General features: G+C 32.3%; 1 protein-coding gene across 5 annotated transcripts in view; it reads right to left on the bottom strand.

Annotated features, from left to right (window-relative positions):
- Window positions 1–535: 535 nt before the first annotated feature.
- The window catches only part of THSD7A (thrombospondin type 1 domain containing 7A), a 360,172-nt gene continuing 344,568 nt past the window's right edge, over window positions 536–16,139 (bottom strand). For 4 of the 5 annotated variants that reach the window (XM_039862397.1, XM_039862396.1, XM_039862395.1 and 1 more), the window contains 6 exons: window positions 15,219–15,392; window positions 11,606–11,701; window positions 8,759–8,841; window positions 8,196–8,406; window positions 5,249–5,336; window positions 536–4,535 (listed from right to left, as the gene is read on the bottom strand). In XM_039862397.1, coding sequence (XP_039718331.1) covers window positions 4,451–4,535; window positions 5,249–5,336; window positions 8,196–8,406; window positions 8,759–8,841; window positions 11,606–11,701; window positions 15,219–15,392 — 737 coding nt within the window. In that variant the 3' untranslated portion in view covers window positions 536–4,450. The remainder of the gene's footprint in view (window positions 4,536–5,248; window positions 5,337–8,195; window positions 8,407–8,758; window positions 8,842–11,605; window positions 11,702–15,218; window positions 15,393–16,139) is intronic. The other variant, XM_039862399.1, reaches the window with a different exon arrangement.

A 16,139-nucleotide genomic window follows, 5' to 3' on the forward strand; every position in this document is an offset into this window, starting at 1 on the left:
TGAAGATGGGCCAGGTGGGACAGGCAGATGTTTCATGTCTCACGTCTAAACTCAACCCAGGAGAGAGCACTCTGACAAGATTCTTCAAAGTTCACGAACTGCTCTCCATTCCATATCATCTTACAAGGAAAACAGAAAACGAAACACATTTGAGTTTGGTATTATTTTTACAAATAGTGAGATCCCAGATCATTTGGGAAGCATGATTCTTGCAAATTGATCCAGACTCTACATCCACCTAAGAATGGGCTCTCCTTTGTGCAGTGAAAGGTGCAGGCCTCCCTCACTATCTTGCAGGATGGGATATGAAAGAGGCAAGATGGAAGATACTGGGCTGTACTAAATCGAGTATAGGAACTGACATTTTTATGGAGAAAGTATGTATGTATGTAAGTATGTATGTATGTATGTATTGATTGCATGTCATCTACATCTTTCCTTTCTTTTTACTCATCTTTGATCAGTATATTCTGTTTAAATCAATATGTTCACCCTCTGACACTTTGACTCCAATAAGGAAATACAAGTATTCACCTTTTTTTTTTTTTGTCTTATTAAAAATGTGGGTATGTTTAGTAGAAAGTAGTTCTGAGGATGGTGGACAAGATTAGTTGTTGATAAGAGAGCAGAGAAGAGAGAGACCGGCCAGAGAAAGTCATCACAAAGGAGCAAGGGTATAGGCAGTTAGAGGAGGTAGAAAAAGAAAAAAAAAATTATGAGATGTTACTTGCTTTCTGTAAGAAGTTTTAAATAAGAAACTCTATCTTAAAGCATTCAGGAACTTAAGAGAGTTCCGATTAAGCCACAATGACCACTGCTACCTGCTTGAAGGAGGAGGAGGGATACAGTAAAAGCCTAACAGTGTGGCCTGAGACATGGACATTATGTAAGAAAAAATACTAACCACACCGAGAAACAAATCCAGAGTAAAGGACGATGTGTGTAAGTGCTATTGTCACTCATTAAGCATTTTTTCCTTCTTTTGAGTGTCTTCGGTGTGTACGCATACGAAAGCTGTTACTATTTTTTTACAGTGCCTAGCAGAGTGTCTTACCTGCTATAACTCAGTAAAAATTTATCTTGTTGTAAGTAATTTGTGCTTTGTTATAAGTAAATAAGAACATGCTTTTCTGTACTCTTTCTCAAATTTGTTTAAGATATACTGTGGTGTCCTTCAAAAGGCTTTGAAATAAGGATTATGGCCAATATCCTAGATTATGTATTGAGGAATGAGTAAATCAATCCTTTTCAAATCAGTTATGCCACTTCTGTGTGGTTTATATTGAAACAATCCAACAAAATGGTATAATACTGTGTCAATATTCTCCTTTTCTTGTCTTTTTTTTTTTTTTTAAACCAAGCATATCTTCAAACTTAAGCAACAGTAATTCTAACTTTTGGGAGGCTCAGACCATTTTGATAAGGCAAAAGTATCAATAGACAAGTTACCTATATTTCCCTCCTGAATACTTAAAATAAACAGGAGGAATAAGGTTTTGATGAAATTCCAATAAAGTAACTCGTCATTGATTTATGCCAAGAACAAAAATAAGGCCATTTTCATACTATAAACATTAATAGAGTAACTTCAATTTCTCCAAAATAGCCAGCTAGCTACATTCCCCTCCTTCCACCTTTCTAACTGGAGAGGCCATCCAGTATTTACTTATCTTAACAATAAACTTCCAATAGGCTCCTTAGCATTAGGTCACATTAAGTCTAGTCTCCTGCATGTACAGTGTGTTGTAAAGTGTAATCAATTTATAAATAAAATGTTATTTTCATAACATTTTATAACTTTGATCGATTAATTCATTTAATTCTTATAACAAAGGTAAGATGATATTCATGTGCCTTCTGAATTAATTACATTTTACAGTATCGTATATATAGCTTTAGCAGCAACAATATTTTACTTTATTCAATAATTTCAAAGTTAATAGGTGTCGTACACATTTCATAAGGCTCTTAGCTGAATTCTTCAAGTAACTGCGGTAGATTCTTTCTCAACCATTTTGAACAAATGGAGTTCATTTTATTCGAAGCGATCAATTATCTGGAAGACTCTTGAGCACATGTATTGACAATCACAGTTTTAGAGTAACAATATTATTTTTGTCTTCCTCTTCAATATGGCAGATGAAATGGAATTTGTTTTTATGCTTTTCCTTGTTTAAGGTAAAATTCACATCTTCCTACTACCTGTTTGCTTTGAAATTATTTACATTGCCTAATACACTGAGTAGTGAATAAGAAATTAGTGTTTACCACATTTAATTCTTATTGAAATATATATCAATCTGTTCATTTTGGAGACAATGACATCCTAATCTGATGTCTTCTATAATTTTTGCAAATACTTTAATGAACAGCAGAGGGAGTTCAAACTCTAGTATATAGGTAAAATACCTTCTAGTCCAAGACACTTTTATAGCAACATAGCTATGTTTAAGATAAAATAGCTTGTTATACTACTTTTAAAAGACCCAAAACATAATGTCACTCCCTCTCCCCAAGGTTGTTGCAGTAAATGTTGTCTGAAAAATGGTATTGCTTTTTAATGGCACCTTTTGAGTTTTCTTTTCATATGAAAGAAATCTGCCAAGTTAGATATTTCACTGTACCATTCCCAGGACTACTGATATTAAAAAACAAAAACAAAAACAAAAACAAAACCTTCCAACACAGTAATAAGTTTAATGACTGTTTTTCACCTTTGAAATGAAACACTAATTGCTGTCTGAGGGTAAATGAATGAAAACTAAATATGACACAATGGAGAGTTAGCATTGAAAAAACTTCTAGACTAGCTGTCAGCAAACCACAACCTGCAAATGAGGCCTGCTGACTGTTTTTTTTTTTTAAAGAAAGTTTTATTGGAAAACATCTATGCTTATTAATTTATGTACTATGTATCGTCTATGGCTGTGCTCTCACAATGGCAGAATTGAGAAGATGCAATATTGACCTGGCTGAAAATATTTATCATTTGGCCCTTTACAGAAAAAGTTTGCCACCCTTGGTCTAGATATTTAATGAAGCCCTGGACAAAATATTTTAAAAATATTTTGAAATCTCTTTTTAAAATTTTAGTTTTTGAAATCATATATTAAAAAGACCACTTCAAGTTTACCACTGAGAATAAAAAAAAACCCATGGATTTTGAAATACATTTGATCTGAAACTAGGAAAACAAATCAAGGGGGAAGATCAACACACAATTTTGATTTCTTTTGGGTACAAAAACCATCAATACATTTTCTCCATGTGCTCAAAATTAAAAAGAAAACCAGCTTCTTTTTTTCTTTTCTTTTCTTTTTTTTAACAAAGATAACAAATATAAAAATCTAGTCATAAACAGCCTTCAAAGTACAATTAAAAACCAACTCGAGAGATTCATCTTTTGGAGGGTTAATGAGTCGGTATTTAAACACTTAAATTACCGCCATGTTATAGATTTCACGATGGCTGCAGTGATGAGGAAGAGTGTATACGGCAGATGTAATAGCTCATTCCATCCTGTCGCCATCCAAAATGAACTTTACTCTCTTCAAGGTACCATAACTTGTATACGTCTCCATGGCACTCTGAGCATAGATGTCTTCGTCCCATATGAAAAGAGGCAGTTTCTATGGCAATATTGGTTAAGTGCCTATCATGCTGCACTAATATAGTGCAAAAATGTGCCTTCCATATAGCAAAAAAGATGCAGGCAACCAGTTTGAAATTAAGGGAAGTAGACACTTATTGTATTAACACAAGCAAATTAGTTTTCTAGACAATAATCACTATAAAATACTGAACTTGAGGACTCTTCTAAGGTAATAGTACATGTCCAACATTCGTACTTTGGACAGAGACAAGAATTAAGTCTTATAAAAGAGTCTTTGCCTCTGAAATGCAGGTCAATAAAAGCTACCATCAACTACCAAGATATTGAATTTATTAAATGGGTTTTCTGCGCAGCTTAGAGCTTATTTTTTATTCACCATTAAAATGGCTTATTAATGAGTGTATAATCTGGCATAATACTATGTATCATTCAGTTGAGTATACAAGGTGTTATGTTTGCCTATAGTATTGTAGAAATCTTGGTATCAACTTTTCATGCTAAAATGTTACTATGGTTTAACACCGTGTACAGTGTTATTTTAGAGATGAAAGTAAATTTCCAGTTGGTAGGTTTCATAAAAGATGACATATAACTCTTAGAAGGTGTGGCATGTATTCAACTTAATCTCCTAGACGACTCAGGGCTGATGGTTTCTATGTAAGCAGTGCCGTCTTGATATCGCCAATGGCACTGTGATTTTCACTCTTTCCTTAATGGTGGTCTTTAAAAAAGGCATGATGCATTTTGATCCACACAGTTTAAATAGTTTTGTGGCCTCTGGATATCTACTGCAGAATCAGAAAGCTGAAACTGCTCATCGCCAAGATAAGTTATATTTTACATGTCTGCATCTCCATCGTAGGCTAAGGTTAAAGGTTTCAGTCGGTTGTTTTGCCGTCTTTGGGGTTTCTTTGGCTTCTTGCTGTTTAAAAAAAAAAGTCATTAAAATTGGAAGGAAAAAAAAATCAATCTTCCATGAAAATTTTATTGTTTTAATTGAAAAAAAATCTGAAACATATTGATAAACCTAGATTACTTAATTGCCTACATTGCCTAAATTCAAACTTAAAATGTGATTTTCTGGTATCTTTGAATTTCTCAGCTTTATACTCTGAAGAAACTTGAAATGGAACCCTTCAAATATTTTATTATCCTATAAAAGATAAATTATCCAAATGGAAATCCCCTAGTACTAACAACAAAAATAACATTATAGTATAATCACTTATATTTGGCCAGAATCCTTTATAAATAATACATAATTTATTAATAATACATGTTTAAAAGATAATTGAATAAGATTAGGTATTACCATAACATCTTTCCCTAGTAGCAATTCAGCATAAAAATTTACAGTTCATCATAAGCATATTCTTCTGAAAAATGAAAGAGAACATACTTGAGAAGATGATCTGAAGCAACTCTTGCTCATCTTCAGAAATTAAAGGGCACAGATTTGGTAAATTTTAGAATAAGACTAAAGCTGTGATTATTTAGAACTATAGATGAAATAAATGTGGAACACTTATTTGAGACTTTAGTTTACTGTTCCTGCATTATGATCAATTAAAAGTGCTTCCTCTGAAATAGAGAGATTATATATCCTCTTAGATTTTGAAATATTTAAAAACTCACCAAGCTAGATAAATCATGGAGACAATAAAGATGAGCAACACAAATGCCCCAGCTGCTACACCATAAACCCAGGTCTTTAATCTTCCATCTAAGAAGAATGGATATTAATCATTAATTTATATTAGTCTGGTATACAAATGACAGTCTTTAACTATGACCAATGACCAGTCACATATGACCAAGTCTTTTCAAAACTGAAAATGAATTATTGCTTAGGCACAATTAATAATTAATGCAAAGCTGCTATTATGAGTTAGATGGTCCTTCATTAAAGATAAATTATCAATAAAAATTGAATGGAAAAGTAATAAATATTTTCAATTCGAGTTCATATTTCGAGTTAATGTGTCTAAATTTCTGCTGCTTCTTATCTGAATTTTACTCCAAATCCAGTATATGTATAATGCTATATAAACATTTTCTTCTGATTTTCATTCTATTTTGAGAATAGCAATTATGAGAAAAGGAGAAAAATAGAGCAATTTCAAGGAAGTAAGAAAGTCCTACCGCTTAAAAGTTGATGCAGACAGGTGTTTGAATATGAACATTGTCAGTTTAACATTTTTTCCCAGATGAACTAAAAGTGAATATATTTAATATTTTGGGGGGAATTAGTAATCTTTTATCTAGTTTATAGTTATAATAGGCTTTAAAGTTGATTTGACAATATCATTTGTAATGATAACCAAGTTTGGTTGACATATGAAAGGATCTCTAAATAACTTTTTTCTATCTTTTCTATTACAGTTAAACTTTATGTTATGCCACTTCACTTTTACGAAAGACCTACATTAGTAGCAGTTTCACTAGCTAGAGAAATCTGAGGAGGATTTTCTCTTTTATGAAAAAAGGGCAAAGAGCAAAAATAGGGTTCAGCGTTTGTTTTGCAGTCGGCTGTTACAGAGGCAGCGTGCGCTCCAGGCTCAGAAAGCTGTAAGGGTGTTATGTGTAGTGTAAAACTTGACATTATTAAGCATACTTGGTATAAATAGGAAGGTTATTTTTTAGACCTGGGACCACTTAAAATTTTTTCCATATTAATGATAACTGCTTCTTGACTTTATGCCATTTCCACTTATGAAAGGTTTCATAGGAATGCTCCACTTTTGGTTAGCAGGGAAAATCTATATATGAAATCAGATAGGACAGAGACTTTTCTAATATGATTTTCTGGTCTCATTCTCTTTGAACTTCTTAGTTTTATATTCTGAATAAATTTCAAAAAGAAGACATTATTAATGACTTTGCTAACTTAAATTTGGTTTGCACATCAACATATTTTCTGTTGTATATGTGCAAATGTATGATCATAGCATTAAATTATAGATTGGGCAAGTTGACCCCATAGAGACTCTGGTTTATTCAATACTGAAATGGCACCAAGAGTAAATCAGCTCTGTGAAATTTTTGTTCTGGATCAATTTAGGAGTTCATTTGCTGGATAAAAATTAATATTTTAAATGTCTTTTCTTTTTGATTCTAAAGATTAAAAAGAATTAAGCCTGAGTTTAAAATCAAAAGAGTTGTTCTACTGCTGGGTTTACCTGTCCTGAGAGTTCCTCAACAATTCTTTTAGTTTTTCGAAAACCAAGAAAAGGGTCTAAACATATTTTTAGAACAGATGCCTTTTTAATATATTAAAATATTCACTTTAGGTAAACGTATATTACATTTAAAATGACAATAACAATATTCTCTCTTTTTAAAAACCAGTTTTGATGTGAGGAGATCTGCTTGGATTCTTAGTCAAGGTCAAGATTGGTAATGAACATTTGCTGGTCCTCTGTCTTGAACACTAGAAGAAGAGTTGCCCATGTTTACACAGTCAGGTCAACTTTGCAAAATAAAATGTATTTTCAACTAAAACTTAATCAAGGCAGGGAAAACATGGTTAAATATGAATCACCCCAATAATGAAAATACTTAAAAAAAAATCCCAATAGTGATTTTCCAATAAGGGAAAGTGTTTTGACTTAATGCATTAAATATAGAGATGTGTTAGCTATATAAATTTCTTCCTTCCTTTCTCATGTTTATAATGGAGTTATAAAGTAGTCCATGCTCAGCTTTGCCTGGAAATTTCCTTTGACCATGAACTAGTAATCCTTCTTGGTGTGAGAAAAAAATAGTATGGTATTAGCTACCATATTATGCTCATAGCACATTTTAACCATGAGCTTATTTCTAGGGATAAGTGTATAGTTGAATCCAACTGGAGAGAGAAAGTGTGCAGATTAGAAATTACATTTCATCAAGCCTTCAAGGTTTTATCTGTATTGGCATCAAGGCAGTCCATTGTTGGACGCATTGAGAGCTGTCTAATATGACAAAGGTCTGGTCACTGTCTAAGTTCAGATCATTCCATTTAGACAGGAAGGCTCCATCCCTCTCCCTATCTATCTGGTGCTAGAATAGATTCTGAGATTTTGAGTATGCCAACTCTAAGGGCTGACAGAAATTGGTCTGAACTACCAAGTGTCCCCTAACACAGCACTGCATTACTGATGTTCCTATTTTAGGTTCAAAGTATTACTACTCTGTGGTCAAATGAAAAATTCTTGAATGTATTTATAGTTTTATTTGTTCCACTACTGAATGATAACATAATTTTTTTCCTATTTAATATTTTCATTGTTAGATCTCTTTGCTCAGTGTGAAAACAATTATACTTGTGAATTTAGGTCTGAGATTGAATAACTAATATCAATCCTAATATTTTTTTCTCAGAAGAAAGTAATTTCATTTCTCTGAACTTTGAGCATGAGTGCTTTTTTTTTTTTGTAACAATAGTAAAAATTTTATAAGATTATATGGCAGAATCAGAAGAAATAAATTTTGGTGAAATAATAAATAGCTCATATGAAAATGCTTGCTCATCTTTTAATTCTTGGCATTGGTTAATTATATAACTAAAGAATTCTACATCAACACTGATGAGTCACTTCACCTGGCCCAAATGGCTGTAGAAACCAGGTCCTTCCCCTTCCTGTTGCGTTACTGGAGGGTTGTGTCGGATGTACTGCCCGACTGGTTTTCACATCTCCTTTTTTGTCCTCCATGGTGGGTATCACCACCACAGGGATCAGTGTGCATTGCTCAAGAGTACCATTAGAAGACAGAACTTCAGTGTACCCTTCTTCACAACTGCATGTCCTCATCTGCAGAAGAACAAAATGATTTCGACTGTGCATACAAGGGGATCTTTGAAAGCATAACAGACTTGACTTGAAAAGAAGCCTTCAAAGAAACCTTGTTTTGGGAATTTTACTACATGCAATTTCTGTCTTCATTGCATAAAAAAAGAATACATTTTTTGTATGATACACAAACTTATTTTAACATTAGAAACAAATGCATTCTGAATTGTTTATATTGATAAAAAGGGAGTTCCAAAAATAGAATTTTTGTTCCTCAAGACATGCTTTCTTTTAAGGAAAATAGATTGCACAAGAGACAGTGGGGTGACAAAAGATGATGCTGGTTTGTCTATCCCAATGAATTCACACATACCTCGCTACAGTACGAATGGGGCTGACTACACCGTGGGTGACAAGACCTGTCAGCATCAGGCTGGCGTACTACCAAGCAGCCCCCTGCAGAACAGAAAATCATGTTTTGACAAGTAGTATCTCTTGCAATAATAAAAATATAGTTACAGGCTCATCTTTGAATCCTGAACCACTGTGGGAATTCCATAGATTTTTCTGAGGGCAGTTGACTGTGAAATATTTGGTTAACCTTGACCAGAGAAGACAGCACAGTGCCTGGCACTTAGCAGGTGCTCCTTAAGCACTTGTTGAACAGAGGATGTTATAGTTGCTACTTTGAAAACACTGATTGCACACAAGCTATTTCTGTCATTGTTCTTGAGGCCAAGTCCAGCACTAAAAAGCACATTTAATTTTCTTTTAAAATTAAAATTCTTTCTTGGCTATTCAAAGACACAGTTTGCATATACCTTGAGATGTCTCTTTAATTTATGACTACCACATAAATGCATTTTTATAATGTATTTTTTTTTGAGAAAATCACTATTCCTGCTAATTCAGGATATTTTTGGGTATAGAAAAGAAAACAAATGTAGCTTCTAAGTAGTGTGCTTGCACTATAGATTTAACTTGACATTGCCATTCTCTATCCTTTCTCTTTTTCCTCTTTTCCAGTATAGTATTAAGTGTTCCTAAATTATTATAAGTGAGGTTTAAGATGAGAATAGATATTGTAAAGAAACAATATTAGTGATGTGAAAGAAACTCACAGTTTCAAACCATTTTTGCTCGGTTTAACAGAATTTTAGCAAAGCAAAAGTTTTCCTTTATTTATGGAATTGATGATCCTTTGAAATTTATCAAATGTGACTATCATTAATTTCTTGCCTTATCTATCAATATTATAAAAAAGTAGTTATAGAAAACATGTTATGGAAAGCAGTTAGTCATTGCAAGGTAGTTGCAGTTAAATGGCCATTCTGAAGTTATTATCATTAAATATGAAAAAAAGGAAAACAACATCTTGAGTTTCTTATAAGGATAACTATTCATAAAATTAAAGCATCAATCAAGGTAGGTAATATGCTTACATGCTTGTCTATTTCTCATAAAGAAGAATGCATATAAAGTTTATCACAAATAATTTACACATTAGCTTTTTGGTATCAAACAGTATTAGAAAGAAATAAATATATTGGATACTATACTGCATTAAAAAGATATTGAAAATATAATTTCTACAGGTAAGTCTTTTAAAATTTGACTTACCTTTGCATTGGTATAATTTCAGTGAGAAAAGTGATTTAACATGTAGAAGAAAAGCCAGACAAATATTATTTGCATTCATATTTGGAAAAAAAAAATTGAAAACTAATAGGATTCTGTGGGGAAGCTGTAAAATTTTCTTTGATTAGTTTGAAGAAGAATGAAAACATTCATTTTCCACTCCTGAGTTCAGTATTCCACCTCTATAATGCCGTCGGGTTCAGAATGTCTATATTTTTCTCCCTCAGCTCTTTTTTCCCCCTGTGTCTTTTAGAGTGGTGTGGTTGGAACAGATTTTTCTCCCAGAAAGTAATTCCGTGAGAAAGCAAAGGCTTTCCTGGAAGGTTTCTCGTTTTTATTATGTATGTGTCCACTGGGAGTTGCTATTATCAAGGGTTTCTTGATTTCTCATGTATAAAATCTTAACAAGAATACAATTTGACAACCTGCTTCAGCTTTCATAGGTAGGAAATAAGTAATTAGGTTTCAGTAAATCCAGGTAATTTAAAATTCAATATAAAAATTGATGCTTTCCAAAAAGCATATTGATTCCTGCTCCTGTTATCTTACTGTATATATTACAGTTAAATTTATAAATGGACATACTCAGAGGCACCCAACTGCACATTATTTTTTCTCCCTGCCAGAGGGCCAAAACAATGACAGCAACTCAGCAGGGCTCCCTGAACAATTAGTTAACTGTCAGTATGCATGCTGGTGCTATGCTATGGCGATTCCTGCAAATTAGATCTGTAAAAGCAAATTGTTTAAGAAGAGACATTAGATCTTTGGGTCCATGTGCTTGAGGTTGAGGTTCTGGTTCTGACCTTGATTTCCTTCTAGGAAATTTGCAGAATGGTTCTCCTCACTAAATATTTGGAGCCACATTTCTTCCCTCCTCAAAGAAATCTTTGGGATCCCTTTCCTTTATTGGGCTCAGATAAGAAAATTTTAATAATTGCAGATTAGTTCTTTGGGGGTATATGTGGGTATAAAGGACATTCAGAAAAGTTCATTTGAATTTCTTCTTTGGATGTATAACAATTTTTGAGTGAGGACAGAGTAGGAGAGCTGGTCAGATGCTTTGGGCTTGAGATTTACCAATAAGTCTTCTCTATTAATTAAGAAAAAACTATTAATCATAGATTTCTGAATTCAAGCAAGATATTTGGATTTGTATAATCATATTCCCTTGGTAATATTTTTGGTCTGCATCTGTACTGCCGTTAAGGTACAGAAACATATAGTCAACAAAACATTGATTATTTTTAGCACGTAGTAAGCTATTAATGTAAAATTTCCAGGAAAAACAATCTGAGAATTATTTACTTATAATAATCATTTGTTAGAGTAATTTAATGTCTTAATTAAGTAAATTCTAGTAGCTACATCTAAAATGTCTGGGTGAGGGAAAATTTAATTGAAACATTAAAAAATAAAATAATTTGTCATTGGTCACCAGACAGGTATACAGCTCAGGTGTCCTAAATCCGACCATGTGTTGAATACTGAAAGAATATCTTTGTTTCCTTAGTGTTTTTAAATGTATTATGCGTATGTTACAGGAAGACTTTCAGAGAACACAGAGAGATTGGAAGTTTACCTGTTACATTTGTACCATCTGATCTTTGACACCAGACTGTTCGGGAAGAGCCTTTCCAAGCACTAGCCATCCATTTATACTCATAACACTGTCCATCTGTATGGGCACAATAAACATTAACAGAGCACTCTGTTGTCCAGAAAGACAATCATGGGATAGAGTATTAATAAAATATTTATGAACAACTGAAAGTGATAAGAAGTCCATCTCAAATGATTTGAATTTCAATTTATTGTCCTGAAGTTGCCATATAAATGTTACAAAATTCCAGATATATACCTAAATCTTAACTCACTTTCTATACCTATTGTCATACCATTTGATGTGAGCCTGGATTTTTAATGTAATTTTATGTTTTATTAAAGTATTATGTAACTGAACATATAGACAGGATGGAGAATAACTAAAAATATATATTCAATTATCCATCATGCTATTTTAACAAATATTACCATGTAGTAATTTTTGCTTTAGTTTTCTTTTGCTTGTTGATGAGAAAGAAATAACAGATAAATTTGATGTCCTATTATATTCCTTTTGATCTGATCTCTCTCCATGTCTATCCAGCAATCCCCACTATTCTGGAGTAAATATATGCATTTCTGTGACCTTTTTTATTCCTTTCATATATAGATATTATACATATAAATATACATATCTATAAATATTATATAGCATTTTTAGTCAGTCTTAAAATTAAAAACGTATCATACTACGAATCATTCTAAAACTTAATAGTCAGCATTACAGATGAAATATTCTTATGTGATTTTAATGCAGATATAGTCAATTTATTTTAACTGCTATATGGAATTCCATGGTACTAATTGCTACAATTTATTTAGGTATTTCCTTTAAGGGTGGAGTTTTAGGTTGTTTTCAATTTTTGCTCTTACAACAAAGCCTCAGTGGTCAGCTTTGTGACAGCCTCCTGTTGCTTCCTTCAGGTACATATCTAGAAGAGGAATTTCTGGGTATCACGGTAGGGATAGCTAAAACTTTACTATATAGAGAACATTTTTTCCCCCTAAAAGGCAACCGTTTACATATGTACCAGCAGTGAATAAGGGTTACCACTGCTCTAAACCCTCATGAACATGTATAACTGCCAGACTGTCAGTCTCGTGGGTATGGAAAGCTACCTTGTCATTTTAAATTGCAGCTTTTTGATTACTAAAGCTATTAAATGGAACAAAAATGTTTTAGGGGCATTTAGATTTCCTCTTATATGAAGTGCTTACATATATCTTCTGGCCTTTTTTCCTACTGAAATATATACCTTTTCTTATTGAATGGTAGCAATGTTTTATTCTAGGTTAGCAATTCTCAAAGTATGGTCCAGGGTCCACAGGAGATTTTGACATTCTTTCAGAGTGTGTGTTTGTAACATCTGTGTAAGATTGTATTTTCTTCGTATACATAAACTAAACTAAAACTGTAATGGATTGAATGCAGAAGCAGATAAATTCAGCTGTCTTCCTTTAAGCCAGATATGACAGAGATTTGAAAAAGAATAAAACGAGACCATGTTTGTCATTAAAGTTATTGTCTTTTGTTTCTGAAAATAGTTATTTTTCAGGAAATATATTATTTAGAGTAACATACAATTAGTTTATGATTATTTTAAATAAATTAACATTTAAAAATTTATTAGTTTTCATTTTTAATTTAAAATTTTATATAACTCACAAAAAGAAAGCAGTTGGGGTCCTCAACAATTTTGAGTATAAAATTGTCTTGGACTGAAATGTTTTAGAATTTTTGTTCTAGACACTAATCCTTTGAAATTAATTGACTTCTCAAGTACCATTTCTAGGCCTGCTGCTTTTCCAATAATCTTATTTCTGATCTATTTTATTGTGTAAAAGATTTAAATTTTAATTTAAACATATTTTTAATCTTTTCCATTTTTGTTTGTGCTTTTGGTGTTGTCTTGGGGAGGTCTTCCTCACCTTTTTTCCCCACTCAACTTTGTTTTACTTCTCAAGATTTCACATAAATGGGAGTTGTCTTTTTCTTAAAATTTTGGTAAAACTTGTAATTAAAACTATTTAGGTTTTAGCTCGTGTGCTTGTGTGAGTACATATTTGATAGATTTGAGTTTTTAATAGTTATATAATCCATAGTTCAGCTTCTTTATTACTCTTGGTAAATGATAACATTCTAAATTATCTTCAAGTTTTTACATTTATTAGCAAAATTTACTCAGAAAATATTTTTTCTAAAAGTTATTCTATTTGTAGTAGTATTGATTTTATTCTTAATTTTTTTTCATTGATTTTGCTATGAAGTGGTCTATTTTGTTAGTTTGGTCAGAAAAACAAGCTACTGATTTTGTTGATTGTCTTGTTTCTTTGTTTTTTATCTCCTTGAATTTGTATTTATCTGTATTGATTATATACTATTTCCTTTTTCTTTTTTCTTTTTAAATTGAGTTGAAAGCTTAGCTCATTTTAAACTCTTTTCCTTCCTATATAAGCATCTAAGGCTTTAAATTCTCTTCTAAGTACTACATAACATTTGATATGTAAGTCTCTAAAAGTGTGGTTTTCAGTTTTTACTTCTATGTGTGCTTAGGGGATTTCCTTTCAACTATAATGTTATTGGTGTCTAATTTTATTTCATTTTCATTTTAGGGTTAACAATTCTCTTTCTTTCCTTGAAAATTATTCATTTATTGTAACCCCTGACCTTTCTCTACTTCTTTACCTATGCTGTTCCAGGACATATGGAGTATTTTATCTGGCTGGTAAGTTTGGGAAGATTTAGCTGACAAGGTAGATAAATCTACCTATTTCTTGGATTAAGTTATCTAGACCACTGGCTCTCATTTTAAGCATTCTTGTCTAACTTTTAAGCTTTTTCCTCCAACTTTTCATTAATTAGCATGATATTTAGGTTCCTATGCTATTATGTGTCATACTCCTTTTTTTTCCCCGAACACAAGCAGTAAGAAGGTTGTTTGCTGTGCCCTACATTGTTCACTAGATGACAATTCTTCTGTTTTCATTTATACTTTTTTAAAATAGTGTTCCCAAACTAATACTCTTTGGTTCTTAAAAATGTCATGCATTGCTTGTATTTGTTGCATGGCTCTATAAGTGTGGACACACACGCACATGCGCGCACACACACACACACACATATAGTTATAGATAGAGATATAAATATGTATGTTCAAATAGGGTCTATGTCAGATTTAGAGTAATTCTTACAATACTTTATCAGTTTATGAAAATTTAATACAATCTCTCATTTTACTGTAGATTTGTAATTTTTATTTGATTAATTCTTTTGATTCAGATAAACTGAGGATATTGTTAGATTCATATATGATCAGGATTGTTACAAATAACATGCTCCTAAATGCCTCAGCTTTCTTTAGGTCATAAAACTGGGAAACATTTTCACAATATTTCATATCTAATTTATGAAGAGTGACAAAATTTTTCTTCCTTTAAATTTTTAAAATTCAGGATGATACCCTGAATTCAACTCTCAGCCTGAAGTGAGATCTTGGCAAATTTGCTTCTTTAATAGAAAATTTTATATCTTGTGCTTTTGCTTATCAACAAAATTAAAATGAGTAGATTTTATGAATTGTAGCACTTACCATCACATGATTTTGTTTCTAACATCTGCTCTGGACACAGATGTTGATTCTCTAGTTCTTGTATAATTACCGCTCTAGAACGGACCTGTATTCCACCAAAGCCTAGGTCTTCACCATTCACACAGGTCAGCTGACACAGGCTCCATGAAGACCAGTCCTTTAAATAACAGTCACCTGCAAAACACAGGTGTATAGTTTATACCCACACCTGCAAAGAATAGCAAGCCAGATAGTCATTTTATTTTTAACCCTATGGGCAATGTCCATAAGTATGCCGGTCACACATGGTATTTGTAAGAATTAGCCAAGTATTTAATATTTGCAAGGTTGTATGTAGCTTTATAAGTCTGTATTAATATTGTTATTTTCTGAGTAGATGTTACTGGTATAGACTATGTGTTGCTTAATGATATCAATCGTAAACTGTCGCTTGAAGAAGTTTGTCCATTATAATTGTCTTCTCTTAAGAGACAATGGATACTTGATTGAAACCTACTACCACTCTTGTCATTATCATTGTATAGAGATTTATTAAGTACTTGGTACTAGTCAAAAGAAATCTAAATATACATTAAACTTATCTTCTAGGTATTTGTAATTTCAAAAGAGCTTGAGGTCCAAGTCTGAGAAAGGTGGTATTTATACTTTATTCCTATTTCTTCCCAGAGTTGTGAAGGTGAGACAGCCAGTTGAGTAGCTGGAATAGTGACAATAATATAAGCCATTTCCTCTGATCTACATCTTCAGTCAACTGTCTCTTTTTGTCAATTATTGATTGAAGAATATGCATGGAAAATGATCACATAAATGCACAAATAATTGAGTTTTCACAACCTGAATATATACCCATGTAACCAACATCTAAATCAAACAAACTCATAGCATTCTCAGAATCTCAGAAACCCCCCTCGCACTATAAAT

This window comes from Pteropus medius, unplaced genomic scaffold (assembly GCF_902729225.1).
Source record: "Pteropus medius unplaced genomic scaffold, Ma_sr-lr_union100, whole genome shotgun sequence".
In the NCBI taxonomy this organism is placed as follows: Eukaryota; Metazoa; Chordata; class Mammalia; order Chiroptera; family Pteropodidae; genus Pteropus; species Pteropus medius.